The 21,558-nt window shown below is 53.0% G+C and overlaps 4 protein-coding genes across 4 annotated transcripts; 2 read left to right on the forward strand and 2 right to left on the reverse strand.

Moving 5' to 3' along the window:
• The first annotated feature begins 3,736 nt into the window (after positions 1-3,736).
• Positions 3,737-6,522, forward strand: LOC136517395 (amidophosphoribosyltransferase, chloroplastic-like). Its single transcript, XM_066510949.1, has 2 exons — positions 3,737-5,420; positions 6,388-6,522. The coding sequence occupies exon 1, from the start codon at positions 3,781-3,783 to the stop codon at positions 5,407-5,409; it is 1,629 nt and encodes a 542-aa protein (XP_066367046.1). The 5' UTR covers positions 3,737-3,780; the 3' UTR covers positions 5,410-5,420; positions 6,388-6,522.
• Positions 6,172-9,848, reverse strand: LOC136517396 (protein NRT1/ PTR FAMILY 5.10-like). Its single transcript, XM_066510950.1, has 3 exons — positions 9,624-9,848; positions 9,314-9,531; positions 6,172-7,694 (listed from the first exon to the last, which is right to left on the reverse strand). Exons 1-3 carry the CDS (start codon positions 9,718-9,720, stop codon positions 6,384-6,386), a joined length of 1,626 nt encoding a protein of 541 aa, XP_066367047.1. The 5' UTR covers positions 9,721-9,848; the 3' UTR covers positions 6,172-6,383.
• A 2,501-nt stretch (positions 9,849-12,349) lies between these two features.
• LOC136515797 (probable E3 ubiquitin-protein ligase ARI5) lies at positions 12,350-12,941 on the forward strand. Its single transcript, XM_066509289.1, has 2 exons — positions 12,350-12,418; positions 12,504-12,941. Exons 1-2 carry the CDS (start codon positions 12,350-12,352, stop codon positions 12,939-12,941), a joined length of 507 nt encoding a protein of 168 aa, XP_066365386.1.
• A 3,075-nt stretch (positions 12,942-16,016) lies between these two features.
• Positions 16,017-18,946, reverse strand: LOC136517394 (protein NRT1/ PTR FAMILY 5.10-like). Its single transcript, XM_066510948.1, has 4 exons — positions 18,681-18,946; positions 18,364-18,581; positions 17,230-17,756; positions 16,017-17,123 (listed from the first exon to the last, which is right to left on the reverse strand). The coding sequence occupies exons 1-4, from the start codon at positions 18,805-18,807 to the stop codon at positions 16,307-16,309; spliced, it is 1,689 nt and encodes a 562-aa protein (XP_066367045.1). The 5' UTR covers positions 18,808-18,946; the 3' UTR covers positions 16,017-16,306.
• Positions 18,947-21,558: the final 2,612 nt, after the last annotated feature.

Below are 21,558 nucleotides of genomic sequence, written 5' to 3' on the forward strand. Positions count from 1 at the left end.
ATTCTTGCTTTGCCTTGCCCTTGGATGATGTGGCTTTGAATGCCACACTCTTCTTCTTATCATCCTTCTTCTTATCTTTCTTCTCATTCTTTTCTTCTTTCTCATCATCATCTCTATAAGTGTCATCGGTCATCACATCTCCCAACACTTGATTTGGTGTTATGGTGTCCAAACCACTCCTCGCTAGAATAGTGACCAATGTGCCAAATCTTGAAGGTAAGCATCTCAAGAATTTGTGGGAGAAGTCCTGGTCCTTCACTTCTTCTCCAAGTGCTTTGAGATCATTGACAAGCACTTGAAGCCTATGGAACATCTCCGACACACTCTCATCATCATTTATATTCAAGCTTGCAAACTTCTTCTTGAGAATGTATGCCTTGGCACCCTTCATGGCTTGAGTGCCCTCAAATGATTCCTCCACCTTCTTCCATGCCTCATGAGCCCTCTCAATGTTCTTGATTTGCTCAAATGTTATCTCATACAAAGCATCATGAATGGCACTATGAGCAATGTCATTGTTTTAGAGTAGCACTTCTTCAGCGGCGGTGGGAGCCGCCTCATTGGCAATCTCAATCTTGGTCTCCACCACCTTCCACACCTTTCTATTGATTGACTTGATGTATGTCGTCACCTTAGCCTTCCAATAAGGATAATTGGAGCCATCAAATTAGAGTGGCTTCCTGGTATTGTTGATTTGAGCCATTTTGACACCGAAGATTGTTAAGCCTCAAAACACGATGACCATGGCTCTAATACCACTTGAAAGGTCCTAATGGCTAGAGGGGGGTGAATAGCCTATTAAAAATTTCTACAACAACACTTAGCAAACTGGTTAGACAATTATGAGGCGAAGCAAATGTTGTGCTAGCCTACTAAAATGCAAGCCATCTACCACAATTCTAGTTTCTATAGTCTCTATGCACACACAAAGGCTATGTCACTACACTAAGTTAGTGAGATCTCAAAGACTAACTAAAGAGCCTCACTAACCACTAGACCTAACACAAGCTAGCTCTCAAAGCTGATTACACTAAAGAGTGTAGCAATACTAGAAATATAAATATAAGAGAGGGGATGTGATATTTATACCGCCGTGTCAAGGAATGAGCCAATCATAAGATGGAGCCAATCAATCACAATGAATACCAAGAAATTTTTGGGACAAGATGACACCAAGATTTTTTACTGAGGCTCACTTGCTTGTCGGCAAGTTAGTCTTCGTTGTAGCGATTCACTCACTTGGAGGTTCACGCGCTTATAGGCATTACACGCCTAACCCACAATCGGGTGTCGCATAACCAACACAAGATGAGAATCACACAAACTATGAGCAATTCACTAGAGTACCTTTTGGCTCTCCACTGAAGAAAGGTCAAGAACCCCTCATAATCACCATAATCGGAGCTGGAGATAAGCAACTTGTGACTAGACACGCCGATCACTTCAGCCATCACACGTTAGGTCAACTCCAGAGAGGTTTTAGGGCCGCCAAAATGCAATTGGACGTGTCAGGTCCACCCTGACCAAACGCGCCCCTGCATCCGCTTGCTTCTTCCTTGCCTCCATGCTTACGTCAGCATACGTCATGGCTGACCGGACGCACCACCGATGAGTCCGGTCACCACTTGGACCTGAGTTCAGTCAGTCAGCCGACAGAGCCCGAGCGCGCCACCAAGTTCTATAATTGACCTGGTGTTGAAATCCCGAGTCCGGTCACTCCGTCACCTGTGTCCGGTCACAGAAAAACAGTGACAAACAACTCCTCCACTTCACCAACTTCTCCACCCTTGCTCAAATGTGACAACCACCAAATGTATCACCTTGTGCACATGTGTTAGCATATTTTCACAAATATTTTCAAGGGTACTAGCACTCCACTAGATCTAAATGCATATGCAATGAGTTAGAGCATCTAGTGGCACTTTGATAACCGTATTTCGATACGAGTTTCACCCCTCTTAATAGTATGGCTATCAATCATAAATATGATCACACTCACTAAGTGTCTCGATCACCAAAACACAAAAGTTCCTATCAAGTTTTACCTTTGCCTTGAGCTTTTTGTTTTTCTCTTTCTTCTTTTAAAAGTCAAGTACTTGATCACCATGGCCACTCCATCATCACCATGATCTTCATTGTTTGCTCCACTACTTGGAATAGAGCTACCTATCTCATAATCACTAGAGGAATAGGTTACCACTTAGGGTTTCATCAATTCAATAAAACCAAACTAGAGCTTTCACCTAAAGAGAACGACGGTGGTCCTCCTATTGCTCCTCCGTGCCACCGCCTCACCATCGCGCGTCCGCACCTAGGCCGCACGCACCCGGCCCTGCCACGGCATCGCAGCCAAAGCGAGCCACCCCCGCACGGCCCCTGTTCGCGTGCCGTAGCCATGGACGCCCTGCACGGTCCGCTCCTGTTCATCGAGCGCTACAGCCAGAACAGGCTCCTCACCGCGCGTCGCAGCCATGGCGTCCTCACCGCGCGTGCCGCTGGAGCACGCCATGGACGCCAGCTCGCTCCTCACCGCGCGCCCCGCCCGCCGTGGACGCCAGCTCGACGGAGCCGAGGCTGGCGCTGCGGCGCTCCGCCAGTACCGGCACAGGCACCAGCCCTGGCCACCACCACCAGACCCGGCGCTCGCGTCCTCAGCTTGGGTCCCCGATGCTCGTGTCCCCGGCCATGGGCGAAGGAACAGAGCTTCTATCGCGCTACTCTGTCCCGACGTGAAGATGCTCGATTGGGGTGGACGAGGAGAGGAGCAGAGTCTGTCTTGGTGGCCTCGCAGGCATCCGTGGATGGCCAGCTCAAGTAAACGAGCACCGCCAAAGAAGAGCTTCATTTTCCTCTTCTTGGACCTGTATTCTCGCAGCTGCTATGTGCTAGTACAAGAAGAGTGAGCAAGCTCGAGGCTAGCAGCTAGTTTCAGGTGGTGTTTAAATTCAGGAGCTAAAGTTTAGGGGTGTCACATCGGGTATTACATGGAAGTGTTCAGATAGTAATAATAAAACAAATTACACAAGTCCTCAGTAATTCGCGAGACAAATTTATTAATACTAATTAATATGTCATTAGCACATGTTACTGTAGCACCATATTATCAAATCATGGACTAATTAGGCTTAAAAAAATTCATCTCGCAAAATAGTTACAATATGTACAATTAGTTATTTTTTAGTCTATATTTAATACTCCATACATGTGTCCAAACATACGATGTCATAGGGACTAAACTTTACGGGGAGGAATTAAACCAGGCCTCACTTCACTTGTGTAGCTAGCTCACTTGGTGGAGAAGGGGCGCTCACTACGTGTTCGACAAATTGCCTCAAACAGGTGAAGTTACCTACCCAAAAAAAAAAAGAGATGACTCTATCTAAGCTAAACCAGTCAACCAAATACAACTGAATATGGTAGCCAGACTTAAACAGCGCAGGCAACTAAACAAGTTTATCCTAGCTCGCTGAAGACGAACTCAGGTATCTGACTTATTTCCTAGCCAGCTAAAAGGAAGCCAAGTAAACAAACCCACACATGGGCTCTGTATTAGTGTATTGACTGTCCGCTTCGAGTCAACTCATCACGGCGGTCCTGGTCGGCTGACCGCAGCGCGCCCGCCCGACGGCAGGAGATACGATTGTGCCGACCTAATCCAGCGGCAGCCAGGCACTCATTTAAATCTGGCCCCTTGACGCGCAGCCGGAGAGTGATATCACCCCGTGTGCGCGTGCCCTCGCCTCGCCCCGCCGCCCGCCCCAATCCCCTCCATCTCAAAAAATGGGAATTGTCGCCGCCGCCGCCGCCACGTGCACGTCCCGACTCCTCCACTACCACGTAGCCGCCGGCAGCGACCGCCATCACCGGCACCAGCTCAGGTACTCCGCGAGTCCGTTTCCTCTCTCGCTGCGCTGCGGCTCCGGCCGGCGTGAGGCGGCGGCCCGGGCGCTCCAGCCCGACCGCGTCACCCCGTTCTCCTACGGCGTGGATGAGGACGCGGATGACCACCCGCGCGAGGAGTGCGGTCTAGTCGGGGTCGTGGGCGACCCGGACGCGGCGTCGCTGTGCTATCTGGGGCTGCAGAAGCTGCAGCACCGCGGGGAGGAGGGGGCCGGGATCGTCGCCGTGGGCGGGGACGGCAAGCTCAAGTCTGTGACCGGGCTGGGGCTCGTGGCCGACGTGTTCGGGGACCCGTCCCGGCTCGCCTCGCTCCCGGGCCCCGCCGCCATCGGGCACGTGCGCTACTCCACGGCCGGCGCCGCCGCTTCGCTGCGCAACGTGCAGCCGTTCCTGGCCGGGTACCGGTTCGGGCAGGTCGCCGTGGCGCATAACGGCAACCTCGTCAACTACCAGGCGCTGCGGAACAAGCTCGAGGCCAGGGGATCCATCTTCAACACGTCCTCGGACACGGAGGTCATTCTCCACCTCATCGCGACGTCGCTGTCGCGGCCGCTACTCGCCCGCGTCTGCGACGCCTGCGAGCGCCTCGCGGGGGCCTACTCGCTCCTTTTCCTCACGGCCGACAAGCTCTTCGCCGTGCGCGACCCGCATGGGTTCCGCCCGCTGGTGATGGGCCGCCGCCGGAACGGCGCCGTCGTCTTCGCGTCTGAGACCTGCGCGCTGGACCTCATCGACGCCACCTACGAGCGCGAGGTGGAGCCCGGGGAGGTGGTCGTGGTCGACCGCCGCGACATGTCGGTGGCCTTGGCCTGCCTCGTCCCGCACCGCCCCCGCCGCTCCTGCGTCTTCGAGCACATCTACTTCTCGCTGCCCAACTCGGTGGTGTTCTCCCACGCCGTCCACGAGCGCCGCACCGCCTTCGGGCAGGCGCTGGCCGAGGAGTCCCCTGCCCCGGGCGCCGACGTCGTCATCCCGGTGCCCGACTCGGGCTTCTACGCCGCGCTCGGGTTCGCACGCGCGTCGGGGCTCGAGTTCCAGCAGGGTCTCATCCGTTGGCACTACAGTGGCCGCAGCTTCATCCAGCCGACGCAGGCGATCCGGGACCTCGCCGTGAAGCTGAAGCTCGCCCCCGTGCGCGGCGTCATCACCGGCAAGAGCGTCGTCGTCGTGGACGACTCCCTGGTGCGCGGCACCACCTCGAGCAAGATCGTGCGGCTGCTCCGCGACGCCGGCGCGCGGGAGGTGCACATGCGGATCGCGAGCCCACCCGTTGTGGGCTCCTGCCTCTACGGCATCGACACGCCGAGCGAGGGCGAGCTCATCTCCAACCGGATGGACCTGGATGGCGTGCGCCGGGAGATCGGCAGCGACTCCCTCGCCTTCCTCTCGCTGGGCAAGCTGCACAGCATCTACGGCGAAGAGTCGGGGGACTACTGCGACGCGTGCTTCTCGCGCAAGTACCCTGTGCTGCCCACGCTGGCCGACCCGGCCGCCGAACCGGAGGAGTGAGCCGGGAGCAGGTGAGCTCTGCTCTGCTTCGTCTGCCTGTACTTCTAGGTTGTTGGATTCAGCTCTGTTCGGAGTGGTGGACAATTTTGCGCGCCTCAAGGCTGTAGCTTATATGATGAGAAGCGCTTTATCATGGTACTGATGGATTACCAATAAGAAAATGACAAATGACAAAATCTGGTAGTTGTGTCAGCCCTTGTGCCGTTGTTCTCTCTATCACGTTATTACTGCTGAAGTGCTGATCAAATTATCCATGTCATTGCTAAATTTTGGCTTCGGCGGTTCGTTTCGCTGAAATTTGGATTATGCTGATGTTTATGTTGATTTGTTGAGAAGAAACATTGTTCGTTCGTTAAAAAGTACTACTGAAGTAATTCAAGCGAACTGAACATAAATTTGGCCTGGCGCAGCGGGGTCAGGCTGCTAGCTAAACGCACCCTAAAAATCTTATTTTGCACAAATTTATCCTTTGTGAAGCAACTTCACAATTTTTTACCCAGAAGAATCAACAGCGAGTGAAATCATTATTGTGCCCCTTGACCTCACTAGTACTACTTGGGCATTATATTTTGCAAGAACACTTAAGAACGCTGCTACCTGCTATCCATCTAACGCGATAGTGCTACACCATCTGTACTCCTTCGGTAAAGTGACATACATATGCTGATATTAGAGATGAAAACGGTACGGATATTTTCCGACCGTATTCGAAACCAAATCCGTTTAGAGGGGTTGAGATCTGTTCGTATCCGAGTCCGGATATCAACATCCGATACCATATCCGTATTCGAATACTCAAATCGCATATTTATGATGTCGATATCCAATCGTATCATATCCGACATAGTTGACACTATCCGTATTCGAATCCGAATCCGGACAGAAATATGAAAACAAATGTAATATCGGTGATATCCGTCCGTATCCGATCCGTTTTTATCCCTAGCTGATATGCATGCTTCTGTGTCCATGGGTCAGTGATTGCCTGCCTTTCTCTTGTAAACGTAAGACGTTGAGAAGTAGGCGAAAGCGAGAAGCTCTAACGCGGTGAGCGCTGCAAGGAGAAGGTAGAAGTAGTCGAGGTGACCCCGGTTGAGGTCGTCGGCGAACCAGCTGGTGCCGCCGTTCCTCGTCGTAACGCCATCGATCACCGTGATGAGGAAGCTGCTGATGAAGCTGCCGACGCCAAGGACGCTCAGGTAGAGCGCCAGCCCAAGGCTCTTGAGCGCCCCGGGGACCTGGTCGTAGAAGAACTCCTGCATGCCGACCATCGTGAACACGTCCGCGGCGCCGAGGAGCACGTACTGCGGCACGATCCACCACAGGCTCATGGGGACCGCTGACGTGCCAGAGCCATCCACATCCACCACCACCAGGCCGCCACCGGCGTCCCTCGCCACTCGCAGCCGCTTCATCTCCACCACCGCGGCGACGACTAGAGTGACAAGGGACAGCGCGATCCCCGTGCCGATCCGCTGCAGCATGGTGATGCCCGAGGCGACGCCGGTGACCCCGCGCGCCACGGGCACCAGGAAGCGGTCGTACAGCACGATGCAGGTGACGATGCTGGCGCCGAGGAAGCACTGCAGCGCCGCGGGGGGTATCTGGAACGACTGCCCGACCCTCCGGTCCAGCGTCGCCGCCTGCTTCGTGAAGAGCGTGGGCGGCTGCGCGAACACCACGCCGTAGAGCAGGCACGTCGCCCATATCGGGAACAGCCTTGCCAGCCCCTTCACCTCTTCCGCGAGCACGGCGTCCTGGGGGAGCTCATCACCGTGTCCCAGCTCCACCGACCCGGCTTCATGCGACCTCTTCTTCCTCCAGGCCACGAAGGCCTTGCGGACCAGTGAGAACGTGCTGGCACTGGCACCACCACCGTTGCTCCCGCGGGAGCCGTAGAACCTGTAGGTCCTCGTGCCAAGCAGGAAGACGGCGAGCGCGAGTAGCATGGCCATGGACGGCACGCCAAAGCCGAGGGCCCAGCCGACGTTGTCCTGCACGTAGCTCATGAGCGCGATCGTCACGGTGGCGCTCGTGCAGAGCCCCATATACCACCAGTTGAAGAAGGTGGCCCGGGACACGGACTCGTCGGGGTCTGTCGCGTCGAATTGGTCCGCGCCGAAGGCCTGGACGCAGGGCTTGTGCCCGCTCTGGGCGATGGCCACCAGGTAGAGGGAGACGTAGAAGAAGGCCGTCTGGAGGGAGGAAGTCGAGCATCCGTCGGCGGAGTCACGGCATTGTTGAGGTGATGAGAAAATTGATGAGAGCGTCAGCATCCCAAGGCCCTGCCATTTGCCAAATTTGGGTGAGAAGAAATGAAGAATGCACATACTGTAGTATGTACTAGTTCTACCCACACTTTGGTGAAAGTGTGGCTTTTGACAAAAGGGCAATGTTTTGAGATTCATGCAACAAAGCTTTGTAAAATTTCGCACAGATACATGAACATGATAATATTGATATGCATCTTTAAATAGGTTTCCATAGTTTTCCCGCTCTAATTTATTTGGTTTATAAACATACAACATGCCAACATCAGTACATCACATTTCTTTCGACAAGCAGGCTATTCGCAGGAATCATGTTTACTCGAAGCATGCCATATCATCACAGCAGCCTTTGGCTGTTTGGATCCATACGACTATCAACGTTTTTACTTTTGACGCTTAGTTGGAAAATGGACATCATACAGGTAGTGTATATTCATTTCTCGGGGAAACATGATTTGAATCTCCAAGGGACGTACTGTAAGCGTTTTTTGGTTGGTTCCGTTTCTAATTCGAACAGAACATTTGTTACCCAAATTAGACTTAGCGTGACTCGTTTTTTTTGCTCCCATATTTGGGCCCCGTTTAGATCCAAAATTTTTTGGATTTTGGCTCACTGTAGCATTTCGTTTGTATTTGGTAATTAGTGTTTAATTATGGACTAATTAGGTTCAAAAGTTTCGTCTCGCGATTTCTCGACCAACTGTGTAATTAGTTTTTTTTTCGTCTACATTTAGTACTCTATGCATGTGCCGCAAGATTCGATGTGACGGGTACTGCACAAAATTTTTTGGATTCTAAACAGGCCCTTGGTTGGTTCCGTTTGTAATTTGAATGCGACCACCTACCGGTAATGCTCCTATTTTGCCTCTGAACTGTCAGGCTTCACTGAAGTATACAATCACACGCTTTGATTTCTGCTGAAGTCGACACACTGAAAACGACTGAACGAACCAAAGAAGATACGCGCATGCGCAACACAATCAAGTTGAAAACGGGGGCAGTTGCACAGACGTACGTAATGAGGAGGTCGCGTAGTCCTCTTGAATTCAGATTCAGAACGCACAGGAAAAGACGTCTCCATGGGCATCTAGGATGATGGTTCTAACATGGAAAATGGAGACATTTTTTTTGTGTTACGTGAGTCGTGAGATAGGATGGATGGTTGCTCAGGGGCAGGCTGAGCGAGCCGCTCGAGAGTCGAGTCAGCCTCTACGTGTCCGGCGACCGGACAACAGGATGCGCGGTGAGCTTGCTATACTGCTGAGCTACGATACGAACACTACTGTACATAAACCCAAAAAATACATGAATACGTCAAGTATGAAACAGGATGCATGAGCGTCAGCTAAGCAACCACCAGTTCTTGTCTGATTCTCGGAATCTATACATCACCCCTCCAGATGAAAAACTTGTTTAACAACCTTTTGTTTTTTAAAACCCGTCAGGAGTTTTTCTGGACTCATTTTACCTCATTTTGTGCCGAATTTGATGCTCGGAGTGGTGGTCGTGGACAGGTCAGCGATCACATGACAATAAAGAGTATAACCCAAGCAAGCACGGAGCGGAAATTGATTAAGTATGTCGGGGGTGAGATGGAGGAGATCGAAAGCGGTGCGGCGTGGTTGGGGGCTCACCGTGATGTAGAGCACGGAGGAGGCGACGATGGTGCGGTAGCGTCCGAGCCAGGAGTCGGCGACGGCGGCGCCGAGGAGCGGCAGCATGGACGCGGCGCCCGACCACGCGTTCACCGCCGCCGCCGCGGCCGCCGTGGTCTGCCCGAGCGGGCCGGTCAGGTAGCTGATCAGGTTGGACGAGATGCCGTAGTACGCGAACCGCTCCGCCACCTCCACCCCTGCACGCACGCACCTCCCGCCAGTAAGCGAATCGGATCGAGGTCGAGGCCGATCGAGCGCCGGCGAGATCGTGGGGGGCAGCGGGGCTTACAGATTATGAAGAGGGCGGACCTCCAGCCGCCCGTGGACGGCGCGCGGCGTCCGGGGAGGAGCGGGTCCGAGGAGGCAGGGCCCGAATCAGACGCCATGGCTGGCTGGCAACTGAGGCGGGTGTGCTCGCGGAGTGCGAGCGAGCGGAGAGAACCTCTTCTCAGCGGAGGCGTTGGCGCGGGCCCGCGTCTGGACGAAGGAAGAGGCGTGGGCTCTTTCGTAAAGAGAGGGAGGGGTGGGCGCTGGGCAGGTGGCAGTTGGTTGCTCCGTCATAAACCCGCATAGAAATATTATATTATATCTATATAAAGAGTTAAATGCATCAGAGATTCATTAACTTGTGAGAAAGTTTCAATTGAGTTCATCAACTTCCAAAGTGGCTTTTTGGGTCCATAAACTTTTAAAATAGTTCACTACAGTCCATACATATTTATTTAACCTTAAATTTAAAGCACATTTGTAAAAAAACCCTTCTCACACGCATGCAGTGCATGCATGGCCGGGTTTAGTGCTTTACTTGCTGGTGCCTTCCTCCACGTACGACCGGAGCACGAACGTCTCGTACCGCGCCCTGTCGTCCGCGCCGGCGGCGACGACCTCGCGCACCAGCTCCCGCGTCACGGGCGCGCCGCAGCTCGGGTCCGGGCACCGCAGCACCAGGCACCGCGCGCCGTCGCCACCGCCTCGTGGATGTAGCCGCCCCGGCACTCGCGGCAGTAGTAGTGCGCGCAGCCCGCCGAGATCATCTCGCCAGCGGAGTGGACGTCGAAGCATATGGCGCAGGTGAGCGGCCGGTCGTTGACCGCCGTGGCGGCGTCACCCTGGTCCGCCGTCAGGCCCACGGCCTCGCGGATGCGCCGCTCGTCGGAGAACCACTCGTTCTCCAGCCGCTCGGGGTCCCACCGGCAGTGCCGCAGGAAGACGGCGGCCGCGCCCCCGGCGCCCGAGTCTGGCGATGGCGCCCCCGGCGAGCCGTGCTCCTGGCGGTCGTAGGTGGCGCGCCATGGAAAATTCTTCCTCGTTGTTCCCGGCGCCCCGTCCTCCCCGGCATTCGTCCTCCCCTAGCCCGAGCCCCGTCCCGGCCGCCCATGTCGCGTGAGGCACCGCCCGCCCCGCACCTGCAAGGGGAGGTCACTGTCAACAAGAGCCGCTTCTGCTTCCCGCTCAACTCCGTCGCCACCTCCGCCGGCGTCTTCGCCGGCGACGACCCGCTCAAGTTCCACGGGCAGAAAAACGAGCCGTTAGCTTTCCCCATAAACAACGCAGGCTTGTTATTTACGGCTCGCGCGGCGGTGCTCTGCTCTGGTCTGTGCTCGGTTCGCTTCTGCTCCATCGGGTGCGTGTGCGTGCGTGCACGTGCGGCGCCAGCTTGCTAGCTGCAGCGGAAGCAGCCGGATAAGATATGGCCAATGGTGGGACGGCGTCGCGAGGCCCGCCCGACGGCTCGCCGGCCGCGCTGCGGGGCCTGGTGCAGCAGCCCCTCCTCCACGCCTACGAGGCGCGCAAGGACCCGGAGGCGCGCGGCTTCGGCCCGGCGCAGCCCGACGGCGGCGCGAGCTTCGTGTGGACCTGCTTCAATGGCCTCAACGGCCTCTCCGGTGAGTGTGTACACGTCGCGTTTGCGGCCTGCGTTGCCAGCTTCGTTTCTACTGGAGTTATACAGGGCGTTGCCATGCCAATGTTGGTTGTTCTTGGTTTCTCTCAGGCGTCGGGCTGCTGTCCATCCCGTACGCGCTGTCAGAGGGCGGGTGGCTGAGCCTGGCGCTGCTGCTCGTCGTCGCGACGGCGTGCTGCTACACGGGCCTGCTCCTGCAGCGGTGCATGGACGCGTCCCCGGCCGTGCGGGGCTACCCGGACATCGGCGCGCTCGCGTCCGGGCACCGCAGCACCAGGCACCGCGCGCCGTCGCCACCGCCTCGTGGATGTAGCCGCCTCGGCACTCGCTCAAGTTCTACTTCCCGCTCCTCCTCTATCATGTCTGCGCCGTCTTCGCGCTCTCCCGCGGCGTGCACGCCCTGCTCAGCTGCGCCAACGTGCCCCTCGTCATCTCCCAGATCGTGGTACGTAGAGGAGTACTTGCGTTGCATGATGCATGCGTGCCAAATACTGGATGTAGTACACGGCCGGCGCGCTAATTGCAGCGTGTGCACACAACAGGTCGGCGCGCTGCTCGGGCCGTCGCTCCTCGGCCAGGTGCTCCCGCACGCCAGCGAGCTCTTCGCCACGCCGGAGGGGTGGGTGCAGCTCAACACGGTGGGCGTGTACGCCTTCGTGCTGCAGATCTTCGTCATCGGCGTGAAGACGGACCTGGGCATGATCGTCAAGTCCGGGAAGAAGGCCGTGGCCATCGCCTTCTTCGGCACCGTCGGGCCGCACCTGGCCATGTACGCCGCCGCCGCCGCGGTCGGGGCGCGCGTGCCAGCGCCGTGGAAGGCCAACTTCATGCTCACCAACCTCAACGTGTGGTGGTCGCTCTCGGCCTTCATCGTCGTCTGCACCACGTTGGGCGACCTCAACCTCCTGTCCTCCAAGCTGGGCCGCCTCGCCATGTCCGCCGCGCTCATCGGTGACTTCGCCAACACCTTCTCCATCGCGGGCATCACGTCCTAGCTCCTCGCGTCCAGCCCATCGGAGAAGGGCTAGCGGATCGGCTTCCTGTCGCTCCTCACCTCCGCCATCTTCATCGGCTTCCTGGCCTTCGTGGCGCGCCCGGCCATCCTGCGCCTCATGCGCGACGTCCCCGAGGGCGGCCTCCTCTGCGAGGCGCGCCTCGTCGTCGTGCTGCTCACCACCATCGTCTGCAGCTTCGCCGGCGAGATCATAGGCCTGCACGCCACCTACGACCGCCAGGAGCACGGCTCGTCGGGGGCGCCATCGCCAGGCTCGGGCGCCGGGGGCGCGGCCGCGCGTCTTCCTGCGGCACTGCCGGTGGGACCCCGAGCGGCTGGAGAACGAGTGGTTCTCCAACGAGCGGCGCATCCGCGAGGCCGTGGGCCTGACGGCGGACCAGGGTGACGCCGCCACGGCGGTCAACGACCGGCCGCTCACCTGCGCCATATGCTTCGGCGTCCACTCTGCCGGCGAGATGATCTCGGTGGGCTGCGCGCACTACTACTGCCACGAGTGCTGGGGCGGCTACATCCACAAGGCGGTGGGCGACGGCGCGCGGTGCCTGGTGCTGCGGTGCCCGGACCCGAGCTGCGGCGCGCCCGTGACGCGGGAGCTGGTGCGCGAGGTCGTCGCCGCCGGCGCGGACGACAGGGCGCGGTACGAGACGTTCGTGCTCCGGTCGTACGTGGAGGAAGGCACGAGCAAGTAAAGCACTAAACCCGTTCATGCATGCACTGCATGCGTGTGGGAAGGGGTTTTCTACAAATATGATTTGAATTTAAGGTTAAATAAATAGGTATGGACTGCAGTGAACCATTTTAAAAGTTTATGGACCCAAAAAGCCACTTTGAAAGTTGATGGACTCAACTGAAACTTCCTCACAAGTTAATGGATCTCTGGTGCATTTAACTCCTATATAAATATAAACTGCGTATATCTAGAATTTGAATTCGAACAAAATTTGTTTAAAGAGGACAAAAAGAGACAGATATTCACATGTTTGCGGGTGCAACCGTTCAAGTCTAATCTGCAGCCCACAACTAATTTGTTTCTTTTTCCCTTTTACTTACTTAAACAAATTTCCGTTCCATCTTAAAAAATTTATATTCACATAGATGATTCATGCTCTATTCATCCTTATTCTTTTTATTTATCATGCACCACTTTACAATTTTTTGTAGATAGAGATATAAGTGAGCTAGTATGTGAACTCATGTATAGTCAGAGGTGACAACATATTTGGATAACCCAAAGTTTTATTGGACCTAGTTGCTTTGAATACACTCAGGATGCGGTCTATTTGGGTTTGGACATCCACCATGTGATCCATTACAATCCAAAATTTTCATTGGAGAATAACTTAAAAGGTTCCGTGTCCATTTTTTTTTTGTGTGGTCGTGTCTAAGCATATTTTTTTTAATAAGAAGAGAAAGATACAACATAAGGTCCCAGCAAGCCTAGACTTTCCAAGACCAACCCTTCCTTACAAAGCTAGTCCCATAAGGATCACCCACAAAGTTCATGATCAAGTAATTATATAAGAAAAGCTTGCGAGCAACTTTGTACCAAGAGAAATAGCTACCAAATAATATGGCTAACAACTAATAGCGACATTCCTAGGCAGTAAAGTTCACCCCAAAGCCCATCAACCGTAGCTAGCCCAAAGGGACGCGACAGCCAGCTCCATGCGACATGGCGCTTCGTGACCTGCCAATGGTACATAGGGTGCGGTGCGGCGGTGGTGCCAAGTGCCATCACCAAGAACAACGACCAAGGATGAGCTGTGGAGGTTGTGCGCCAAATCAAGGCGGAGCATCACTTCTTTTGTAATTTTCAGTAGAATTACAGGTGACGACAACTTCTCAAGTTTCGAAGAGGGGCACAACATAGCAACATCTTGATCCCTGAAAGGAGCATCCATGGTGGAACATGGAGCAGTAGCAACAGGCAGGGGCGGAGCGAGAAATTAAGCATAGAGGGGACCGATCGAAAAAAAAAACAACTTATAAAACTTAGCGTGACTCAACCTATTAGGTTTTTTATGGCGATCATCTGAATTAATTCATCGACTTCACACAATTGCTCGCATTTTCTTATATGTATTATATAATTTAAGGCTCTATTATTTCGGTGTTAGGCGACATGGTAATTGAAGCAAGGCTCTATGGTAAATCGCGAGATCTACCGGCCTAGACTTTGGGAGGTATTTGTAAGGATGATTTTATCTAGTTGTGTTTTCTATGATTTTATTATCTACTCCATCCTTCCCGTAAAAAGTATCGCTATGGAATTTGTACTGGTCTTAAGTTTGACTACGTTTATAGAAAATATTAGTATCTGTAAATAAGTTTATTATGAGAATATATTCGATGATATATCTAATGATACTAATTATGTACTATAAATATTAATATTATTTGACTTCTCAGAAAGTGAGAATGACATTTTTTATTGGACGAAGGGAGTAGAAGATATTAATAAGTATATATGACAATAATTTGTTATATTCTTTCACTAAATATAAATAATAACTATAAGATTATACTAATAACAAAATTGTTGTCATATGTTAGGGGAGGCATGCCCCTTCCGACCCCCTTGGCTCCGCTGTTGAGGGCCTGTTTGGAACGAAGGAATCCAAAACACAGGAATAGAAAAAAACGTAGGAATAAGGTATGATGAAAAGTGAAAAACTATAGGATTTCAAAACACAGGAATAGAAAATGTAGGCTGTTTGGAACACAGGAATTTATAACACAGGAATCTTCTCCACCCAGCAGACGATAACCACGCAGGATCAAAAAACCAGAGGCAGGAGCAGATGTTTTTTTCCCGTGAAATCACATTGTCGCTACAGTACTCCAGAGGAAAGGATTCGCTGGTTTCCTTTGTTCCAAACGCTATGACCATCTTCCTTTCCTCCATTTTGATTTCCTTCACTTTTCCTTTGAAAAAACCGTGTTCCAAACAGGCCCTGAGTGTACTATATAGTTCTTCCACGTAAGGGGCAAACTCCCCTATTCTTGGCATAGTCCTGCAAAATATTCCTTACAGTTGTTAGTACTATGATCCGTCTGCTCTTCCCATGGCTATAAAAGCGGGTGTAAACTTGTAACGGATAGGATTAGGAAGCAAACACAAAACCTAACCGTAGAGATAGTTGTTACGTACTCTATCCTAGTGCTGGTGCTGGCACCATCATCACCGACCCGGGGCCGCCGCTAGGTAGGGGTCGGAGCGAGCACGATCTCTTCCAGCGCGCCACTGAGGGCCTTCAGAGCAGCAAGGTTTCCGGCGAAGTGAGGCCGTCGGCGAAGCAAGGTTTCCGGCTTAAGCGAAGAAAGCATTGTTCGCATGTGCGGACCCAATGCCCCCACTCAAATTCTGGGTCATTTCTAATAAATTCTGGTAAATTTTATAAAAAAATAATAATGCGCGGAAAATACACTTACGGATACAAAACATAATCTAATTTTGATCTTGCATTTAGAAAAAAATATGTTAACATCTATAAGTATAAATAAATGCACAATTAAGACATGTTTCATGAGAAATTCCATGAAAGTAATTTGATATTATAGAAGTTGATGTATTTCTATAAAGTTGATCAAAACTGGCTACGTTTAACTTAGAACAAATATAAAATGAAATTGTAATTTAAAATGGAGGGAGTAACTCAGAAATGAACCGCTGATTTGCTGATTACTGATTTAACCTTGGCTTAAGAATTGAATGATCGCATGGCCCTCCCAACAGATACAAATGGGAATCAACATCAAAGATAAGTTGGGACGATCACAAATTCTAATTGAGGAAAAAAAGACATTTACACTCTTATTTGGGTATCTTATCACCTAGACTATACTATAAGCCCGTTTGGAGGGGCTTCTCCCGGCTCCGGCTCCTCTGTAGCAGTACTGTAGCACGGAGCCGGAGAAGCTCGAAATCGTGGCTCCACCGGCTCCTTCTTTTCTCAGTTCATTTTCTTGCTAGAAATCCAAAACGGCTCCGTGCTACAGTGATTTCACGGAGGAGCCGGCTAGTACTTTTGTATGGCGTACCACACAGCTCTAGCTAACCCTCAACAGTTGCATGTACGGCTCCTTTGTTCTTGTACTTGTATGTCACGGCGAAGAAGACATAGGCGAGGAGCTCGACGGCGCTGAGCGCGGCGAGCAGCCAGTAGAAGAAGTCCACGTGGCCGCGGTTCAGGTTGTTGGAGAACCAGCTCCCGCCCCTGGCCGCCGTCACCCTGTCGATGACCGACACGAGCGCGCTGCTGATGAAGCTGCCGACGCCGAAGATGCTGAGGTAGAGCGCCAGCCCGAGGCTGCGCAGCTTGTCCGGCACCTGATCGTAGAAGAACTCCTGCAGGCCGACCATGGTGAACACGTCGGCGGCCCCGAACAGCACGTACTGCGGCACCATCCACCACAGGCTCATCGGTAGCGGGACCTTTGGCTTGTCCACGAGGCCAGCGTCCTGCGCGACGCCGAGCCGGTGCTTCTCGACGAGCGCCGCGATCACCATGGACAGGAGCGAGAGGAACATCCCCGTGCCGATGCGCTGCAGCATGGTGATCCCGGATGGCTTGCCGGAGTACCGGCGCGACACCGGCACGAGGACACGGTCGTAGATGGGGATGAAGACGACGATGGTGATGCTGATGAAGCTCTGCAGCGCGGCCGGTGGCACCTGCAAGCCGTGCCGCCCGACGCGCCGGTCCAGGGTCGCCGCCTGTTTGGTGAAGAACGTCGACGACTGCGAGAACGCCACCGCGTAGAGCAGGCACGTCGCCCATATCGGGAACAGACGGATGATGGCCTTGGCCTCCTTGACGAGGCCTGCATTATTGCTCACTGCAGCCTGCTCCTCATCGACGACACCAGCACTGCATAAATTGACAGACATCAAAAGGCAGTGAAGTCATGTCGTTTTGCCGTCGAACACATTGTGCAAGATTGTGAGACTCCCGCATATACTAACAGAGTACATACCTGAATCCCGGCGCCCCCTCTGCTGCAGGTCGATCACCATGCTGCAGGGCCTTTCGCCTGCTCCGCCACTCAGCGAAAGCCTCGCTGGCACGAGCGAACAGGCCCCGGTCCCCGGCAGTGACGTAGTACCGGTACGTTCGTGTGCCGAGAAGGAACACGGCGAGCGCGACCGCCATGACGGCGCACGGGATGCCGAAGCCGAGGCCCCACCCGATGTTGTCCTGCACGTAGCTGAGGAGCACGAGCGTGACGGCGGTGCCGGCGCACATGCCGAAGTACCACCAGTTGAAGAAGGAGCTCCGGGAGACGGTCTCCTTGGGGTCGCTTTGGTCGAACTGGTCGGCGCCGAACGCCTGGACGCACGGCTTGTGCCCGCCCTGCGCCGCCGCCACGATGTAGAGGGAGACGTAGAAGAAGGTCACCTTCAGGGTGGACGGCGCGCAGGTCTGGGTCTGGCCCCCGGCGGTGGTGCATTGGTGGCCGCTGCCCGAGGAGAGCAAGGTCGAGAAGGCCAGCATGCCTAGACCCTGCATTCGCTCGTTTTCCAGAGATCATTGGCAGAGTTGCAGTTAGTCAGAAGCAGAGTATTCGTCAACGAAGAAGAGACGAAAACAACAACGTGAAGGCATAGCTGAAGGCCCAATGATTTCCATAGAGGGCCATGGAAGCCTGGCCCAAAATCTTAGTCTCTTAGGGAAGTCCAGGCCCATCAGCTCAAGATGCATACAACGAAGCAGGCATGTGAGTTTCTCAAAAAAAAAAAAAAAAACGAAGCAGGTATGTGAAGACCTGTAGACTGAAAGAGGGAAAGAAAGGGGAAAAATATCTGAAGGCTCTACCAGAGGAGTAGTTGGTGGCTATAATGGCTCAAATGCAATGTATGAGACGATCCCATCAGCGGTGATGTGACGCGACGAACCCAAATACTAGTTTAGCATCAACTTGCCGCGACAATAATGGCTCGAATGCAATGTACCACTAGTAGACAACCTGTAGCTTCCTAGATCTCGCCCATGGACGGGGAATTTTCAAAGGAAGGAAGGACGAAGGGCTAGGTAAACTACTAAAAACAACGAGACAAACGTGAAAGCGATCTGCCGAGTTGGCATCCGGGTTTGGGTTTAATTTGCTTACGAGGACGTAGAGGAGCGAGGCGATGACGATGGTGCTGTAGCGGCCGAGCCACTTGTCCGCGAGGGCCCCGCCCAGCAGCGGCAGCAGCTGCGCCACCCCGTTCCACGCGTTGATGGCCGCCGCCGCCGCCGCGGTGCCCTCCCCGAGCGGGCCCGTCAGGTAGTTGATCAGGTTCGACGACACGCCGTAGAACGCGAACCTCTCCGCGATCTCCACCGCTGCATCGATCGCGAGGTAACTGATGACTATGTGCTGTTCGCTGTATATGTGAAGTCAGACAGAGATCGATCCTGGGGCGAGCGAGCAGCTAGACTTGCCTATGATGAAGAGCGCCGACCTCCAGCCGCCGGTGGCGCCGCGGTCGGCGGGGCGGCCGCGGTAGTCCAGTGCCGCGTCGGCGCGCGCCAGCAGGGGGTCGGAGTAGTCGTCCGAGCCGGAAGGCATCGTCGCCGGAGTGGGGGATCGGAGTCGGGGATTTATTGGTACTCTCGTCGGCTGAGAGCGAGTAGTAACTGCCGGAGAAGCTGGAGATAAGCTTGCTCTGACACGCGGAGCCGAGAAACCAGAAACGGCAGGCGCAAGCTGTCGCTCGGCGAACTCGAATTCTAACCAACCAACCTGGACGACGGGTGGATTGCCGCCTCGGCAGCGGGGGCGGAGGCTTCTCAATGGGAGCGAAGTAGGAAGAAGTGCTGCTGTTAACCACCAAGTATTGCTGATTGCTGTAGGGCCCCCAGCCCCCAGGTGCGCACAGACAAATCGACCGGACCAGCCTGGAACTCCGCAATCTCACCTGCGCCCCACATCGGACAGGAGTCGTCCTTTCTTTGCTGGGCCGTCGAGTTTGGCTAACTATGGGCTGAATTACTTCTGTGAAATCACTACATCCGTTTTTTTAGAACGATGGCAGGAACACTGTCTTTCTTTCTTTCTTTTTTCGAGTAAAGAAAGAGCTTTATTAGCTAGACACCAGGGTTAATAAAACCGGCATTTAGAGGGTCCTAAGCATACGCAGGTGTAATGTTTGCTGTGCCTAGCTAAGCTAGCCAATGCATTTGCCACATACATGATTACAATCGCTCTTTACTTGGGAAATTTTGCACTCCCCTTTGAGTTGAGTCAGCACTCTAATTTCCTCTATGACCGGGCCTATCTCTGATCTATCTATCTATCAATTTGTGTCTTATCCTTGAGGCAACCAAGCACAATGAAATTCTAGAATGACTCTTGATAGTCCTCAATGAGTAGCCCAGCGCAGGCCCTCAATGCAAGCCAAAGCTTTTGATTCCCGGGTGCTCCCGCAGTGCTCAATGAACTTCCAAGCTGTGAAGATCACTGACCTGTTACAGTCCCTAGCAATGGCTGCCGCTCCTGCCCCACCGGAATGCTCCAGGAATGACCCATCCACGTTAATTTTAGACCATCTTGATGGTGGAGGTTCCCAGGGGCGGAGCTACAGGGTGGTCCCTGTGGTCCGTGGACCACCCTGCAGTCCAGCCAAGGTTTGTAGGAATTAGTAAGAACTAAGAACTGTAATCATCAGCTTTTGGCCTTCAGAAGGTGAGTCGCCCTCCCAGCGCCCAGCAGCCGTGCGTGCGCCCGTTGGAAGGCAGAAGACCCTTCGTATTCGTCTTGTGAATTGCGGCCATCCGTTCCACGTCTGTCCCTTTCCCTTCGTATTCGTCTCTGCCAGTTGCAACCATGCCCAACCAACAGAGTTCCGGTGGCAAGAAGCACTACAGCTGTACATCGCACACACATTCAGTCCTCCCGTATGTCTACAACTCTCTAGCCAATTAGCCCACTCGCCTTTCCCTTTTTTGCTCTCAAGCTCTCTCCTAGAAACTAAGCAAATAAGCAGCTGATTAGCGATCGACATGAAAGCATGACAAAAAAAAATGCAGAAGCCACAACCACATGATATGCGATACTGATTTAGGTTCTTGACTTATAGGACATTTTTTTAGGCAAACAGGAGGGGGTTGAAGCCCCCTACTGGACTACTTATAGGGCATTATTGTAGGAGTTTTTATGCAGCACTGGATTATTGAAATAATAAATTAAAATATTTTACGATTCTCTTACAAATTTGTTAAGATATTTTCTTACAATTGAGTGACGGTGGAATAATCGATACTTTCATGGCTTAGAAGGAGCAAGCTAGCCTAAAAGAAAGTAGTGATGTATTGTTCTTCAACTATCTTAGGTATGTAATCTACAATTCTACATTAAGGAAGCTAGACTAGCTCGTTTATTTTATGATGTTTGTATGTTCACCTTAACTTAAACATATTGCGTTTCATAATTCATATACCTGTGTATCAATATGTTGGTTAAATTTCTTTAAACAATCATTGGACCACCCTATCTACAAATCCTAGCTACGCCATGTTCTGTTGGTTGGCTTGGTGGCATTCCTTGGAGGAACACTGCCTTTCAGTTAAGAGAAAAGAGAAAGTTTACCACTATGTCCAGTTTAAGACCCTGTTTGGATTGAAGGAGTATCATTTGTGTAGAAATTGAAAACAAGGAAAGGAATTTGGAATGTGAGTTTGGAATAGAGGAATTGCCTGTCCCTTTTCTCTTGAATCCTATAGCTAGCCAACAATTTCACAGGAATGAAAAAAAATCCAGTTTGATCTGTGGTTCTCTCTTCCTCCACTGAAGCCCGAGGCAGAGCGCATTAAGAAGAGGGTGATCTGCACCACTGTCACTGCTCAGTTGGTTAGAATTGCCGACTGGCACAGTACTACATGTTTTGAGCTGCTACATGCCTTTTTCCCTCCCATCGGATCCTACATAAAGTCTATTTCCTGTGCTCTTTGTTCCTCCTGTGTTTATTTATTTCCTCTGTTTTGTGAATACTCTTCTGATTTCTGTGTTTTTCCCCTTCCACTATTTTCTATTTCTCTGTTCCAAGCATGTCCTAAGTAGTAAACTGGACACGGATATTTTGTACTGTTTAATTAGATTTACATTAGAAAGGACTATATTCACCTGTTTGGTGTGGCTCCGCTCTGCGTGCTCCCGTGCCGGAGCCGGAGCCCTTTTGCCGAAGCCCGAAATCGTGGCTTCGCCTGCCGTACGAGAAAACGGCTCCTCCTCACTCATTCCACGCTGGAAGCGCTCCTGCATCCTGCATCGTTTGGTGCAGCTCCCCTGCCGGAGCCGGAGCCGGAGCCAGAGCAGCGCAGG

The sequence above is a fragment of the Miscanthus floridulus genome, chromosome 17 (genome assembly GCF_019320115.1).
Source record: "Miscanthus floridulus cultivar M001 chromosome 17, ASM1932011v1, whole genome shotgun sequence".
Lineage (NCBI taxonomy): Eukaryota > Viridiplantae > Streptophyta > Magnoliopsida > Poales > Poaceae > Miscanthus > Miscanthus floridulus.